This window comes from Balaenoptera borealis (assembly GCF_965194805.1).
Source record: "Balaenoptera borealis genome assembly, chromosome: 8".
NCBI lineage: Eukaryota > Metazoa > Chordata > Mammalia > Artiodactyla > Balaenopteridae > Balaenoptera > Balaenoptera borealis.
This window is the reverse complement of record NC_138865.1, coordinates 41,102,299-41,118,299: the sequence shown is the minus strand read 5'-3', so window position 1 is coordinate 41,118,299 and position 16,001 is coordinate 41,102,299. Positions and strand designations below refer to the sequence as shown.

Below are 16,001 nucleotides of genomic sequence, written 5' to 3'. Positions count from 1 at the left end.
CGTCCTAACTGTAACGTAGATGGGTCATACTGAGAAATGATGGCCAGTGAGGTTATATAAGGGTCTCTGAAAGACAGCAATACAAACATAAAAATTAACTATTACATTAGAGACCTAGTTCCTGAGGGGACTCTTCCTCCCTAAAGGAATTCTTCCCTGAGGATTTTTCAGTGCTTCATTGCTAGATTCACTTTGGAGTCTTATAACACCCAGTAATTGAACTTGGCCATGAGCTCAAGGGCCAATCAATATTGTACCCTGTGGTGTCAAGGCATGAGTAGGTGGGGGGCAGAAAGAGGAAGCAATCCACTTTGGAGACTGGATTACCCATGGTCTACTTCCAACAAAGCAAGAGCTACATGCTAATTCAAAGTTTTCAGTAATAAATACACTAGCTCATAGTTAGAAAACCAGGTAATAGGAAGAAAAGTAGTCATGCCTCCCTCAATAAAGTAATGTTGAACAGGATAAATGTCTTCTAGACATTAAAAACTTAAATGCTAGGGATGTGTGCCTCTACTTGGCCTCTAGCTTTTTTCCTGAAAAAGAATTCCGATGGTACATTGGTAGATGGTAAGAGAATCCAAACAGAATATGGGTCCTATCAGCAGGCAAATATTAGACCAGGATCTATCTTCTTTATTCAAATTGAGTAATTAGTAAAATTATACAACATGCAGCATTTGAAAATCAAAGAAGAATATTCTTGCTCCAAAAATACAGAGAAAAATTATTAATACTATGAAGTCAGACAAAAATTTTAAAAGCACATCTAGTTTCAAAAACACAGAAGGAAAGTAACTTCATAAAATTAAGAAAAAACCCCAATAAAAACAGAACTGAGATACCAGGTTGATATAAAAAGGTAGATAGCAAGGAAACAATATAAATGTAAATAAATCTAATATTGCGATAGCTAATTAACGCCCATCTTGAAGGCGGTACAGAGCAGAGGAATCAGTTGAAGACGGTAAGATAAAAAGAGACAGCAATAGATTACAAAGTTCCAATCAGCTGGCCATTGATATCATTGAAGAAAAAAACATGAAAAAGTGAGCCTTCTGGCTAATGGCTGAATGAGGAAGTCAACAAGTCCTTTTCCCCAAAACAACTGCGAACAACAATCTGTGAAACATTTGTGCTTAAAAACCAGCTGAACTTGAAGTAGGAACAGTGGGAGTCTGAAGCATTCTTGCCTGGAGCCCTTCCAGCTCAGCAGGCACAGGGATTCTGCCAGGGCAGGGGACAGGCTGAGCTTCGGTGGAGGGGAGTTCACTCCACTTGGAGTGATCGCAACACCCATGTCCAATGGCATTGTTGGTGGAAGTGATGACCTCAGTGATGAGTGAATAAGGAGGGCCAGTACCTGCCCAAGGTTGAGGTCATGACTGGGGCAAGTATATTCCTGGCTCAGGCTTTGCTAGGACTGGGGGGTGGGGGGGAGCAGGGATTAGCTGCAAATGAGGACAAAGGGACTTTTGGGGATGATGAAAATGTTCTGAAACCAAAAATCATTAAACCGTTTACCACTTAGCATGTGTAAATTTTATATGAAATTGATACATCAATAAAATTTTTTTGAAACTATAGGCAAAAAGGAAAACTTGCTAGGGTAAAAAAAAAGCCTAAATTTACAACTCTAATGAGCTCACCATGCCCCTGGCAAAAGTTATTGTTGCTCAGTCTTCAACTTGTCTTGGCAACAGTTTCATTTTCATGCCAAAAACTGTATAAGAACCCTGATCTTATCCATGCAGAAGAAGAAAGCCACACAAACAGATCACTTGCAAAGGAAGAACGATCACGCTGAACCCAAGCTTCCCCTGTGCAAAAGTCAATGTCATAAAAATAAAAGGAAGAAATTTTCATAGAATTTTAATAGGACAAATTGAGCTCTCAGAATTATATGCCAAACTAAGATGTAGCTCTTGTCAAAGCAATAGAAATATAATCAAGTGTGCCCATTTGATGTACAAAAGAGTTAGTTTACAGTTACAGTTGAGTCCTCTGAATAGCATGCTATCTGCATTTCAGGTGGAGTTTAATTTATAAACAATATTTTCCCCCCAATACTTCATAGAAACACATCTATTGCAAATCTGAAGCCTCAAGTTCAATTGTCTTCAGTGATAGTCAAGTAACACAAGTGAAGGGAGAAGGCCAGGTGTATTTCCTCGGTATGCCAGAGTCATCATTTTGGGGGTTTAGTGCTGCTCTGATAGTTAGCTTCTGCATCAGGGAGTGGTGAGGACTGTGGCAAACTGGAGAGGTTCCAGAAGATTGACACTTTCCAACAATGAGAAACTGAAACCATGCTGCTCGGTCTTTTAATTTTTCAAAAGAAATCATACTATCTAAATTTTATATTAAAAAATCTTCAGTTTACTCATCGGAAAATAAAGAGTTTGTCCAGAATAAGCGGCTTTCACGCTGTTTTATGCCACAGAAGCCTTCCTTCAAATTAAATTCTCCATAGAACACAAAATGTGAGCTATAACTAGATTATCTTTCAAATAACTCTGATTCTATGAGATCCTAAATAAGAGATGGCTGAGTAATGAATGGTCTGTTATCTAGCTGGTCAGCATATTTAACTTATGCCAATCTAACTCATTAGGTTAGCTCAATTTAATATGTATTAAGTGATTATTATGAACCGGACACAATGCCTTTATGGATGCATGATCATACCATTGACAGCCATACGTACTTATTTCAAGGCAGGGAAAGCAGAACACACAGAGCATGTAGAAAACCCTGCTTATAGAGGAGGAGGGGGAAGATGTCAGCCAAGGGGACTTTTCCACTGTGCCTTAAAAGGATGGGTTAAGTTTTTCCAAGCAGAAATAGGACAATGGGTGTCTGGAACAGCCTGAAGAAACACACATAGGTGTGAAAGTACACAGTACCTTCAGGGAAAAAGAGACAGCTGGTACACAAGAGGAAACAGCACCCAGAAATTAAGCATTAACCTGTTCACTGGTGAGTAACTGAGTTACACTAATCAATCATTTTCTTACAGTATTTGCATGGAGGAAGAGAAAAAACAGGCTTCAGAGCCGTAAGGATGTAAATCCTATCTTATATGAATGAAACATGTGTTCAGTTGTACACTTTAAGTTAGAATCATAAGCATCATCTGTTATTTTAATAAGCCAATTCCTCTTAAATGTTATAAATACTTATAGCACAAATATGTACAGATTTTTACACAAAATGTCATGGGCTTGATTCTTATCAACATTTCTAGTCTTAATTTCTAGGATTAAAATCTATTAACTCATAAAGAAAACAATTTAAATTGTCCCAAACAATTTTGAGGCTACTCTTCCAAGCAATCTTTGGGGCTGCATCCTCAGTTTGCTAAAAATCCCTAACAACTGGAATGACTGGCTGAAATGCAGGCAGTTCAAAAATTCTTGTTCAAAAAGTAGATGAGACAGAGCTCTATTTATGTCTTTAACAAGGACTATAAAATTTATAGAAGGAGATAATCAAACATTACACATCTCTGGGGTTGAGTCATACCATAGTGTAATTTTCAAGTCGGATTTGAGCCTATAACTGCCATCCAGGGTTACTATACCACTTGAGAGAATTCTGGGTTACTTTCACGCTTAACAGATTACAGTTGACCCTTGAATCGCACAGGTTTGAACTGCATGGGTCCACTTACACGAGGATTTTTTTTCAATAAATACTGCACTTGTATTTTCATTTTACAGATTTTTAACTAAAAGGGGGAGAGTCTATGTTTGATTAGAAATCACAATATGTGGAATCAAAAGAACTAGGGTTTCAGTCCTGATTCTATCTGAACTGTTTCAGCTTCTTCTTTTATTTTTCCTTGAATCACTCGGTTTATTGCACACAATCAGCACACAACACAGCTTAGTCAAAGTAGGGGGAAAATAGCAAAGGGGGTAATGAACCCTTCCAGGGAGAGGTCCCGTGTTTCAGCTTCTCGCCTTACCAATCCGCATTGTTCCATAGTCAACTGTATATTTTTAAGATATACTGTATTTTTAAATATGTGTTTAATACAATAATTTATTTTCCCATTTAGCTCCCCTTAGAACTTGAAAGAATCCTTTCTTCTTTTCATATTCTTCCTACCTATTAGGGCCCCCAATTTTTTTCAATACTAAAAAGACAGCTTATTTGGATTCTCTATCTTTTAAGCCTGTCTCACCACAAATTCTAAAGTGAGTCTATTGACAATGCCTCAAATACTTTGATGTGCAATAAATAATAGACGGAAGAAGCTTGTTAAGCATAACATTGAAAAGGATCGCATATAACTTCAAACTACCCACAGTTCAAGAAGATAAAAATAAGGAAAGGAGACAATAAGAATAAACAGGAAAAAAAGGCAGAAAAAATAAAATAAGGACAAAGTTTTAGGTTAGTTTACAAAATATGTCATAACATGCTATGTCTTATTAAGATGTTTAATTTCATAAATCTGAGCCTGGATTTCCTAGCAGCAAAGTTGAAGAAGAAAGCATAATTGTGCTTTATTCCATAAAGCAAACACTAACAAGTTATGCAGAAGAATGACAAATATCCCTCAGTCTGAGTTTTTTGAGAAATTTATTTCATAGGTCCTCATAAAGAGGACAATTTATAACGTAGCTGTAAAGAATGTTTTGCCTTAAAGTTTAACAATCCATGAAATTTGAAGTGGACAAATAAAGTGCTAAAAAAGTGAAGAGCGAAGTATTCTTGAAGGTGACACTCCTTGGGGAGCCATATGATGGCTCACAAGTTGAGTCCTCAAAGACATCAGTATAAAAATGCAAGACAACTGTTTTTTATAAGATCCCGCAAAATAGACCAAGTATATGAACAATCACTAGCAACTCAGTTATTCTCTTTGGGCCTCAGGATCATCATTTTGAAAAGGTGGGGGATGACAGGCAGGTGGAATAACCTAGATAATCTCTAAAGGTCTTTCTAGCTCTGAAAAAATGTTTGTAATTCTTGATTAAATTCTTACTGAGCTCCTACTATGTGCTGTTTCCTGGATCAAATTAATTCTAAACACACACACACACGAAGACACACATTCCCCTTTGAGTGAGTATTTCATAATTTTGCTATTCTGGAGAGTAGATTTGCTGTTGTTTGCCTGTTATTATAGCCAGAAAGAATCTAATATTTGCACATGCACTGATCCATGAATGTCAACAGAGAGTGGACACCCTCTGTCCTTCTAAATTTTTCATCTCTGAACTCAGATGAAGGTTGGAAACTCTCATTGAATATTCAAAACTCTTTGTTGACAGCTTCTGTCAGACAAATTTTCAAACTAATATGTGCACATGCTAATAAACAAGGCACTGAAGACCCCACTGTTTTAAAGTGTCATCGTGTTCAAACTCCCAGGTATCTTCTCCACTATTAAAAACCCTTAACTGAAGACACAACTAAAATGTGTTGGGCTTTTGAAAACTTGGGGACAGAATTGTGCAGAAAAGACAGAGTCCTCAGCACCTGGATGAAAATAAAGGAAGGGAGACTAACAAAAATTTAATGATCTTAAGAGGAATTTTAAAAGGTAATAGTAGAATCTTCAAGGTATTTTACAATGTCATTATGCTCAGTACTTCCCAGATGACGCAAATATGTAACTTTATACATATATCTCATATGTACCATATATATATGTATATGTATATGTATGTATGTATGGGTGTTTATATTGTAGGGAAGCAAAATTTACCACCCCAATATTTCTCTTTGTTGTGGATTATTTCAAGTTGAAAACAATCAAGGCCCAAAAAACGCAGGAAGAAACTTTGACCTTCCCCCCTAACTGCCTGAAGAATTTAGAAAGAGGGCCTTGTCTATGACAGGTATAGAGCCATCACCAGAGATATCTGCAATGAACATGGGCTAGGTGTGGTGGGAGAAACTCTTGGAGATCAGAGTTCAGTCTGTGTCTCATTGTCTCTGCATGGCCCAGCAAACATTTGTTTATAAACGTTTGCTTTTCCATCTTCATGGAACTTGTCTTCCTCTCCTTTGAAGTCCCAAACCACTACCCGCAATGGCCTATTTTATCTTTAGCTGAAGATGGTATTTAAGTTGAGGGTTTCAGTCATTTTGGTGAGTTACTCAGTTTTTCTGGGTCTCTCTCATGTATACATGTTATTATAATTTTGTGTGATTTTCTCCTGTCAATCTGCCTCATGTCAATTTAATTCTAGAAGAGGAAGAATTCTAGAAGAATTCTTTCTAGAAGAATCTAGAAAGAGGAAAATTTCTTCCTCCCCAACAATATACGTGTGTGTGTGTGTGTGTATGCACCCGTGTGTGTGTTTCCCATAATATTCTGGGAGGAAATATCTATAAATCTGGCTTAGAACATTTTGCAATCCATTCTTTCCACCTCAGAAAGAAGAAAAACTATGTAACAAAAAAGCACATTCCACACTGTTTTCACAGCTGCAGGAGCCTGATATTTTTCTCTAAATGAAAAGTGCTTTAGGTGTGCTGTCTTGGTGACCCAAATACTATGCACAGTGTTGCTTTTAAGGACATGATTTTCTGAAGACATGAACAACTCTTGGTAAATTTCCAAATAAAATAAGCACACTCATTCTTCAATAAATCTGTAGTTGCATTTCTGAGAAATTTAGTGCATATTAAAACTGTGCAAAAATTACTTTGAGTGTATACATAAAACAGTGTTACATTCTATGCTCAGAAAATTATAAAGTGGTTTTTCACCTGCACAGATGTCCAATCAGAAATTAAAATATCATGTAGAATATATGTTATGAGTTGAAGTATGATTCCTGGAATTTCATATTTTGAAGTGCTATCCCCAGTGCCTCAGAATGTGACCTTATTTGGGGATAGGTTCATTACAGATGTAATTAGTTAGGTTTAGATGAGGTCAAAATGGAGTAGGGTGGGCACCTAACCCAATATCATTGGTTTCCTTATAAAAAGGGGGAAATCTGGACATAGATATGCACACAGGGAGAATGCCATGTGAAGAAGAAGAAAGAGATTGGGGTGATGCTTTACAAGCCAAGGAACACCAAAGATGGTTAGCAAACGACTAGAACTTAGAAGAGAGGCTTGCAACAGATTCTCCCTCACAGCCTCATAAGGAACCAACCCGGCTGACACCTTGATCTCAGACTTTTAGCTTCCAGAACTGTGAAACAATAAATTTCTGTGGATTAAGCCACTCGGATTACAGTCCTTTGTTAAAACAGCCCTAAGCAAACTAATACAACGTGGGTGAGAGTGAAACTTCTCAAAGGATATCTTTTTATACCATGTTCATTTTTTAAGGCAAGTGAATGTAGTGGCTCATTCACTATATTAAATTTTTTATATAATTCCATGCAAAAGAGATACTGTTTTATGGGGAGTGAAGGGGGGAAAGTGGGTAGAAAGCCATTAGAATCCAATCCATACAATTACCTGCAGGGCAAAAATTATTCTACAAGGGGGCCAGTGCTGATACCTGAAGAACAGCCCTGCAGTGCTGGAAAAGTCGTTTCAGGCCCTGGTCCATCACAGCCCCAGCTGGCGTGGCGGCAGCGGTGCAGAGTGAGAGAGCGGGGCTGGCGGCAAGCCAGAGCCACCAGCCCGTCATCCTCTAGGACACAGCAGTCTGCGATCCGGACCTGCTTCCCTGGGGGAGTTAAAAAATAATAATAAATAAAACCGGGGAACTTAAAGCCTTCCTCTTCAACAACACCTTCAGGAAAGGGCTGTTCCAGGGTGTTCTCTGGTATGCCACAAAGGTTCCCGAGCACCAACATGTGCCAGGAACTCAGGCAACGGCGAAGGTGGAACCACACAGATATGGTGCCAGCCTTGGGGCCACTCAGAGGCTCGCTGGGGAGGCCGACCTCAATCAGGTAGTCACTTGTGAAACTAAATTAGCAACCCTGATAAACGCTAAAGTACAAGACACTGGGCCACTATATTAGGGGTGTCAGGGTTCTGTACCCAATTGCAATGTGTTTGGAAGGGGTTCCCAAACCACCAAGCAATTCTCCAACACCAGCTGGGTGTCCTACAATTCAACTCTGGAGACAGCGTCAGATCCCACAGGTTAAGGGCTCAGCCCCACAAGACTGCGCCCCCCACTTCAAATGATAACTGCAAGCCCAGGGGGTTACCTGTGCCTCTGATGGGCTGGTTATAAATCAGAGGTTCCCATGACCCCCTCCTTAGGTTCAATTAATTTTCTAGAGTGGCTCACAAAACTCAGAAAACCAGTTTACTCACTAGATTACCAGTTTATTACAAAGAATATCAATGGATACGAATCAACAGCCAGATGAAGTGATACATAGGGTGAAGTCCTGAACAAAGGAGCTCTGTCCTCAGGCGGTTTGAGGCCCAGCAGGTGGCACTTGGGAGAGTTCTGGTTCCCCAACCTGCAAGCTCTCTGAGAAAACCTTTTAGATTTTTATGAAGGCTTCATTACATGGGATGATTTTTTTTTTTTAAGTTTTATCGGAGTATAGTTGGTTTACAATGTTGTGTTAGTTTCAGGTGTACAGCAAAGTGCACATGGGCATGATTGATTAAATCATTGGCTATTGGTGATTGATTCAGACTCCAGCCCTTCTTTCCTTTCTGGAGGGTAGGTGGAAGTCCCAAGTTCCATGGTTGGTTCCCCTGGCAACCAGCCCTATCCATAGATGCTCTCCACAAGTCACACATTAACATAAACCATTTGTGATGTAAAAGTTATGAATAACAAGACACCTGTTCCACCTTTATGGCTCTGAAGCATTTTCAGGAACTGAAGACAAGAGACCAAATATTATAACAGAAGATGCTCCCATTGCTCTTATCGCTCAGGAAATTCCAAGGGTTTTGGGAGCCAGGAACCATGGATGAAAACCAAAAACATATAAAAAATATATTTTTTTCCATTTGAATGACCAAATATGTATTTCTCATAAATCACAATATCACAGGGTGACACTGGAGAGTTAGAGAAGGGTTCCCCAGGAAGAGACATTTACACTCAGATGTGAAGGAGGGTGGGAATTCACATGGTAAAGGGAGAGGGTGGCAGGTGGGAGAGGCTCTGAGGCCAGAGGAGCTTGGCACAGAGGAAATGAATAAAGGCTGGTGTGACTAGCATTTAGACAGTGAGGAGGAGAGACCCAGATGAGGCAGCCAAGACAGGCAGGGGTCACATTGTGTGTGGCCTTGCAGGGCACAATGAGGGTTGAACCCAGTGGTATTAAGCAAGGATCAGACTTGAATTTTAAAAAAAGATCACTGTGGCTACCTCATGGAGGTGAGGTAAATCATTTTTAACCACCCCCCTCCTCTGTAGGGCAAAATTATTTTCTATAACAATTATTATTTTCTGGACTTGTTTAGCTTTAGGGCAATCGCTTTGAAAAAGTTCTTTCCATTTTAAAGACATTATTTAAATGTAGCAAATAACTTCATGTATGAACAAAATAGTACATGTACCAAAGTTTTGCTGTTTTAAGTGTTAAACATATGAAGTCTCCATGAGGTCGCATAGAATAATAAAATTGAAGTAACTCAAGTTCTGTTTCCTTATCTTTATAATGGCTGTGCTATTGTTTACTTTAGATCTACTGGTTAAGTGCTTGAATGTGTAGTTACATAAGGACTGGAGACACGAACTAGAACTAATCCACAACCTCTGATCCTGAACCATCATGAACTTAACTTTCAAACCAATGCAGGTTGGTTTGAAGTACCTGCTATGTTCAGGAGCCCACTGTATAACTGGGAGCTCTCTGAGTTAATTTCCTTTTTTTTTTTTCCAGTTTTACACAGACAATATTAATTTTTGCATATATATAAGACTTCAAAATTTGGGGTTTTGAAGTTTTCATCTTTTAGAACCAATATATCTATATTTATCTCTTCCCCACCCCCATCTATCTGCTCAAAATTGAAGTCTCTAGACCAACACACTATACTATATAATAAATTGCATATGATAAAATAGTTTAACACAATAAAATAATACAATAAGCATGTAATATAAGCCACATTTGTAATTTAAAATTTTCTTTTTTTTAAAATATATTAAAATTTTATTAGTCAATTATGCCTCAATGAAGCTGAAAAAAAAAGAAGAAATGTAACTATGGCTTTGCACTTCTTGGTATTTATGTGGTTTTGTTTTTATTGGGGTATAGTTGTTTTACAATGTTGTGTTAGTTTCTACTGTACAGTGAAATGAAGTGGAGTTCCCTGTGCTATACAGCAGGTCCTTATTAGTTATATATTTTATACATATTAGTGTATATATGTCAATCCCAATCTCCCAATTCATCCCAACACCCCCAATTTCCATTTTAATTTTAGTATTAAAATGACTAATTTAAAGCTTGTATATTCATTATTAAAATTCAGCAGCAGCTACAGCAATTGTATAGAAGTAAAACCATCAAAAGATTTTTTTCAAGGATTAGTACTTTATTGCCAAAATTATTTAGCATTTCCAGTGCATGGTGATAATAAAAAAACAGACTGATTCTTTACAGTCAGTGCATCCCCTTACTGACTGCACGTGGGCAGATCTTTCCTTCCACCCGGCCCTCGGGACACTGCTGGTGTGGAGAATGTGCTGAAGGAGAGCCAGGGATTTGGAGGAGGGCGCTGGGAGGGAAGCCCATGGAGAGAAAACAGAGGCGTAACTAGGGAAAGTGGATTTGAGAGAAATGTAGGTGTCGGGCGTTAGGACTCGGTGACTAGATGGATATGCAGGTGGAGGCAGGAAGAAGAGTGTGCTAGCTCCCAGTATTCCGGATGGGGCACCCAGTGGGATGGTGGACTCATTGCTATGCAGAGGGGGACTGATGCCACAAGAATGGATGTAATTGCCTGCGGAGAGGGCTTTGTATAATAGTTCTCGACCTTGATGAACTCTCACATTTAGAAAAGGATCCATTGGCAAGTATTATTTCCAGTTTGCAACTGGAAAACCAAGGCACTGACTGGTTCCATCACTTTTCCAAAAGCAAGTTAGGAGAAGAGCCAGGGTTAATTTCTGGCTTATCATGTGCAGTAACTCAGCCAAACTGCATTTTAGGAACATCCTTTGGAGATGCTGAAAAGAAACACAGGGCTTGTCACTCTGCCATGCCACAGAAGAACTGCCTACAGATGTCGTCAGTCTCTGGGACAGCTGGAATTTAGACCTAAAGGGTAGATGGTGTGAAGGGAGCAATGCAGACTTTCTTTTCTCTAGAAAAAAAATTTTTTAACATGGTTTCAGGAAGGCTGCCAGGGATGTAGAAGAAAGCCAGGAGAGTATCACTAAAATCAAGACAAGAGAGAGGCCACCGGTGCTGTGTTTATGGCTCCCTCCCCAGGCAGGTGTATTTTCTCCCCAGTTAGACCATGACCTCCTTGAGAACAGGACTGGATTTTCTAATATCCCCAGTGCCTAGACGCAGGGTCTCACATGTGGTAGGTGCTCAATAATTGCAAAATGATGGGAAATCAGATGGACTAGACAGAACACTAGGCTAGGAATCAATTTCCTGGCTCTGGACTCAGCACCAGGAAAAACCAAATGCACAGCCTCAATCAAATAATGTAACTCATCTGAGATTGGCCCAAAAGGCTTCTTTCAGCTCTAAAATTCTACAGAAAGGATGAACAGTTCCAGAATAATTAACATTTTGCTCTCCATTCATCAGAATGAATCACAGGTTCAAAAATCAGAGCTGGAAGGGGCCTTACACACCAGCTCTCTTCTTTACACCTCTTGTTCTAAGGAAGTCCAGGTTGAAAACAAGCCTATACTTCAGTAAAGGTGAGTTAGGATTCGAACCCACATCTTCTCCCTCCCAGGCCACTGTTCATGCTATAGGTTCATTGTCTTTCTTCACGTGTAGAACTAAATTGAAAATGTTTTATAGGGGTTTTTTCCCCCAAATATTCTCTCTTTAGAAGTGTCATTATGGTTCATTCCTGGGAATTCCACTTTCATGTTCTAGCAAACTAAAAATTATCAGTGAAGGCCACTTGATTCTCTGAATATGTATGTACACACATACAAAAGAAACTGTAACTAAAGCCGAACTCAGAAACCCTGCTTATTTATTTCCCATCAATCTTTCCAATCCCTTGGGCAGTATTGATAGTGTTAGCTGTAACAAAGAGACGAATAAGAAAACTGCAGCACTGCTGACAAGACTAAACCTTGCTAGACACATGCACCCCTTCCATGGCACTTAGTGATGCTGCATTCAGAACAAAATACAACAGACCATTGGAGAATTGGACAGACCAATGTTTTCTCCTCTGGCCTAATAGAATACTCTGTGCTGCTTAATCTTCCCACAAAAAACAGCTCCAGAAAACTTGTTTTCCAATATAAAATACAGTGGAAATTAAAAGCAAGTTTGATCAGTTCTAACTCACCTGCTATGAATTCAATCAGTTCTCTCCCCTACAGTGAGATATTATCAATAACATCACCACTTCCCCTGACATACCCTAGACATTCCCTTACTATCCCCCACCCCTCTCTCTCTCTACTTCAGACCTACTGCTCTCCCCATGGCAAAGCATTTATTAAATGATCTCTACCTCATTAAAGATATTTCCTGGGCTTCCCTGGTGGTGCAGTGGTTGAGAATCTGCCTGCCAATGCAGGGCACACGGGTTCGAGCCCTGGTCTGGGAAGATCCCACATGCCGCGGAGCAACTGGGCCCGTGAGCCACAACTATTGAGCCTGCGCGTCTGGAGCCTGTGCTCCGCAGCAAGAGAGGCCGCGATAATGAGAGGCCCGCGCACCGCGATGAAGAGTGGTCCCCGCTTGCCGCAACTAGAGAAAGCCCTCGCACAGAAACGAAGACCCAACACAGCCATAAATAAATAAATAAATAAATAAATAAACACAAAGTTAAAAAAAAAAAGACATTTCCTGTTTATTTGAATATGTTATTGTGTGTAAGAAATTTATTGTTCCCTGCTCATTCGAGGGAACACACTAATTACTTTAAAATTTCCAAGGCACTACAAAATTGTCCCCATCTCTATGCTGTCAAAACCTCAGAGAGGGTCTATACCCATTGCAAGTTACCAGGGCCCCCTCTGCTTTGTTTCTCTGTCATGGGGACCCTGAGCTGCCTTCTATAGTTCTCCTGGCGTGACAGAGGCCTTTCTCCTCCAACCTAGTAATTCAGCTGTTTGTCAAAAACTCTTGAATTCTACCCCATGCCACTGTGTTCTCATACCAGACCCACTGTATGAGACTGTTTGATTTCTCTTCTTTTGATATTCTCTTCTAGTCCTCAGTAGGAGGGTCCTTAAGAAGGGACATAAAAAGATAAAACTTCAAAAGCAGCACCTAACCACGTAGTGAAGGTTGTGTGGCACGTTTCCAGGCAGGTGTGGTAGGCCCAGGTGTATCACCCAGTGCCGTTGAATGCCATCTCAGTGAGGCTGGGGTGTTGCCCTGGCACCTGCTGAGTGCCCAGCTGTTGTCAGGTAACCTTTCTACTGCCCCTTAGGGAAGCTGAGTGGAATAGTGGAAAGTGCATGGGATATAGAGTCTGAATGCCTGGAATAAAGTCCTGGGTCTGTTATTTATTGCTGTGTGACCTTTCAAAAGTCACTTAACCTCTCTAGGCGTCAACAAATATGGACCCTGGATGGCTTGGTAGGTAAAGAGCAGAGTAAGACAGCAGACCCACATTCTTGTCTACATTCTGCCATTTACCAGCTCTCAGTCAATATGGCCTGAGCTGGCTTAGCTGTAAAACAAGGACAATAATATCTGCCCTGTTTGCATAGTGTTGCTGTTATGAGGAAAGAAGAGACGGGATGTGGAAAGTCCTGTGAACAACAGTACTGTGCAAATTGATTTGAGTGACAGCCTCCTTGGGCCTCCTTGCCTTATCCATTTACCTATAAGATTCTCTTATGTGGAATCTAAAATATGACACAAATGAACTTACCTACAAAACAGAAACAGACTCACAGACATAAAGAACAGACTTGTGGTTGCCAAGGGGGAGGGAGATGGGGGAGGGATGGACTGGGAGTTTGGGATTAGCAGATGCAAGCTATTATATCAATATATAGAGTGGATAAACAACAAGGTCGTACTGTATAGCACAGAGAACTATATTCAATATCCTGTGATAAACCATAATGGAAAAGAACATATATATATATATATATATATATAAAACTGAATCAGTCTGCTGTACGGCAGAAATTAACATAACATTGTAAATCAACTACACTTCAATTTTAAAAAAGAGAAAAAATGATCTCATTTAAAAGTTCAAACCTATCTAGAACCCTTTTTCCCCAGCACTGAAAGTACCATCTGCAGTCATATTTTCAGTCATGTAATTTCAGAAGGACCAGGAACTCCAGAACACTGGATCTCCCTCTGCTTTAGAGTCACAGTGAGAAAACTCACAGCTGGGCAGAAAGCCGATCTCCTCCCTTTCTCTGCCCTGACATTTTGTTCTCATTCCCTGGGTACACATGATTACCTTCGAAACACTAAAAATTCATGAACTTTTAAAGCACAGAAAGTTTGGAGTTAACTCCCTATGGGTTTTTTTTATATAAGTTGGCCATCTCTTTTTCTTCCCTTGCTTGCAAATCTCCTCTCTCCACACCAGCATACTTCTTTCCCCCTACTTGCTTTTAAAATAAGAATCCTTACACTCAGAGAGTTAATAACGTGTTCTCAAATAGACGAAATCACAAACATTCTATTGTAGGTTCTCAACCACCTATGGAAATAATGGGGAAAGGTATTTTAGAATTTAAAAAAGAAAAAAAACAAGGCCCAGAAAGACTGGGTGACTTGCCTGAAGGCCACATTGCTAGTACGTGGCCAAGCCTGGCCCAATACACCAGCCTGCTGACTCTAACCACTACCCCTTGTGGGTTCCATAGGAAAAACAAGAGGCACAGCCAAGAGGGAACACTTATGCCATCTATTATAAACAGACAGCCTGAATCCAGAGGTAAACCAGAAAGGAAATAAAGAAAAACGTCATTGGCTCCAAGAACAATGGGCAGCATTTTGGGGTCATTCAACCTTTCAGAGTCATGTTAAGAGCCATTAATACTGTGTAAGGCCCTTAAAATTCCTGGATGCTTCTGTGATCCTCTTCTTACATCTGTGGCCCTGGGTTCCATACCTTTCCTTCAGACTTCAAAGACATGGGACTTCTTCTAGTAAAAAATACAAAAAAGTGTCTCCACTTTCTAGTACTTGGATGCAGTAGGAAGGGAAATACTTAAAACTACCAGTGAGAATATTCTGGAACAAATAAAATATAATTTTCTCCACTTTCTACCTTCACCTCAACAGACACACAGACATAGCCAGCTCGATGCTTAGATTTATCAGTCAATTTCCAGCGAGGTTTGGTTTCCGAAATTCCAGGATAGCAGTTTGGTGTAGTGAAAAGAACACCAGCTTTGCAGTCCACTGACTTGTTTCCATCCCAGGATCTGCCGCTTAATATTTATGTGGCCCTGGGATGCACTGACCCTTCATGGAAACATGTGAATATCTTCTGAAAAGTTTTAACATGTAGCAGGTATAACAAACTTAGGGCCCGTGGGCCATATCTGGTCCACAGACATAATTTCCTTGGTTCGCAGAACTGTGAAAAGTGTTTTATACATTCCTTTAGAAGAAGCTTGCCTTCTCCTGTTTGGCACACCCTTCATTCCTCCCTCTGCTTTTATACTGACCTGCATCAGGGGTTTGTGTTCTTTGCCCAGGCCTATAGGTATATATATTTCTTTTTTTTTAACATCTTTATTGGAGTATAATTGCTTTACAATGGTGTGTTAGTTTCTGCTTTATAACAAAGTGAATCAGTTATACATATACATATGTTCCCATATCTCTTCCCTCTTGCATCTCCCTCCCTCCCACCCTCCCTATCCCACCCCTCTAGGTGGTCACAAAGCACCAAGCTGATCTCCCTGTGCTATGCAGCTGCTTCCCACTAGCTATCTATTTTAC

General features: G+C 39.9%; 1 protein-coding gene and 1 long non-coding RNA gene across 7 annotated transcripts in view; one reads left to right on the top strand and one right to left on the bottom strand.

Moving 5' to 3' along the window:
* The window catches only part of LOC309633029, a 329,590-nt gene that overhangs the window by 68,043 nt on the left and 245,546 nt on the right, over positions 1 to 16,001 (top strand). The window lies entirely within an intron of this gene.
* RASEF (RAS and EF-hand domain containing) overlaps positions 1 to 16,001 on the bottom strand; it is a 225,096-nt gene that overhangs the window by 157,861 nt on the left and 51,234 nt on the right. For 3 of the 6 annotated variants that reach the window (XM_082401166.1, XM_082401167.1, XM_082401169.1), the window contains exon 1: positions 7,487 to 14,169. In XM_082401166.1, coding sequence (XP_082257292.1) covers positions 7,487 to 7,787 — 301 coding nt within the window. In that variant the 5' untranslated portion in view covers positions 7,788 to 14,169. Of the gene's footprint in view, positions 1 to 7,486; positions 14,170 to 16,001 lie in introns of those variants that run through there. The other 3 variants (XM_082401171.1, XM_082401170.1, XM_082401172.1) reach the window with 2 other exon arrangements.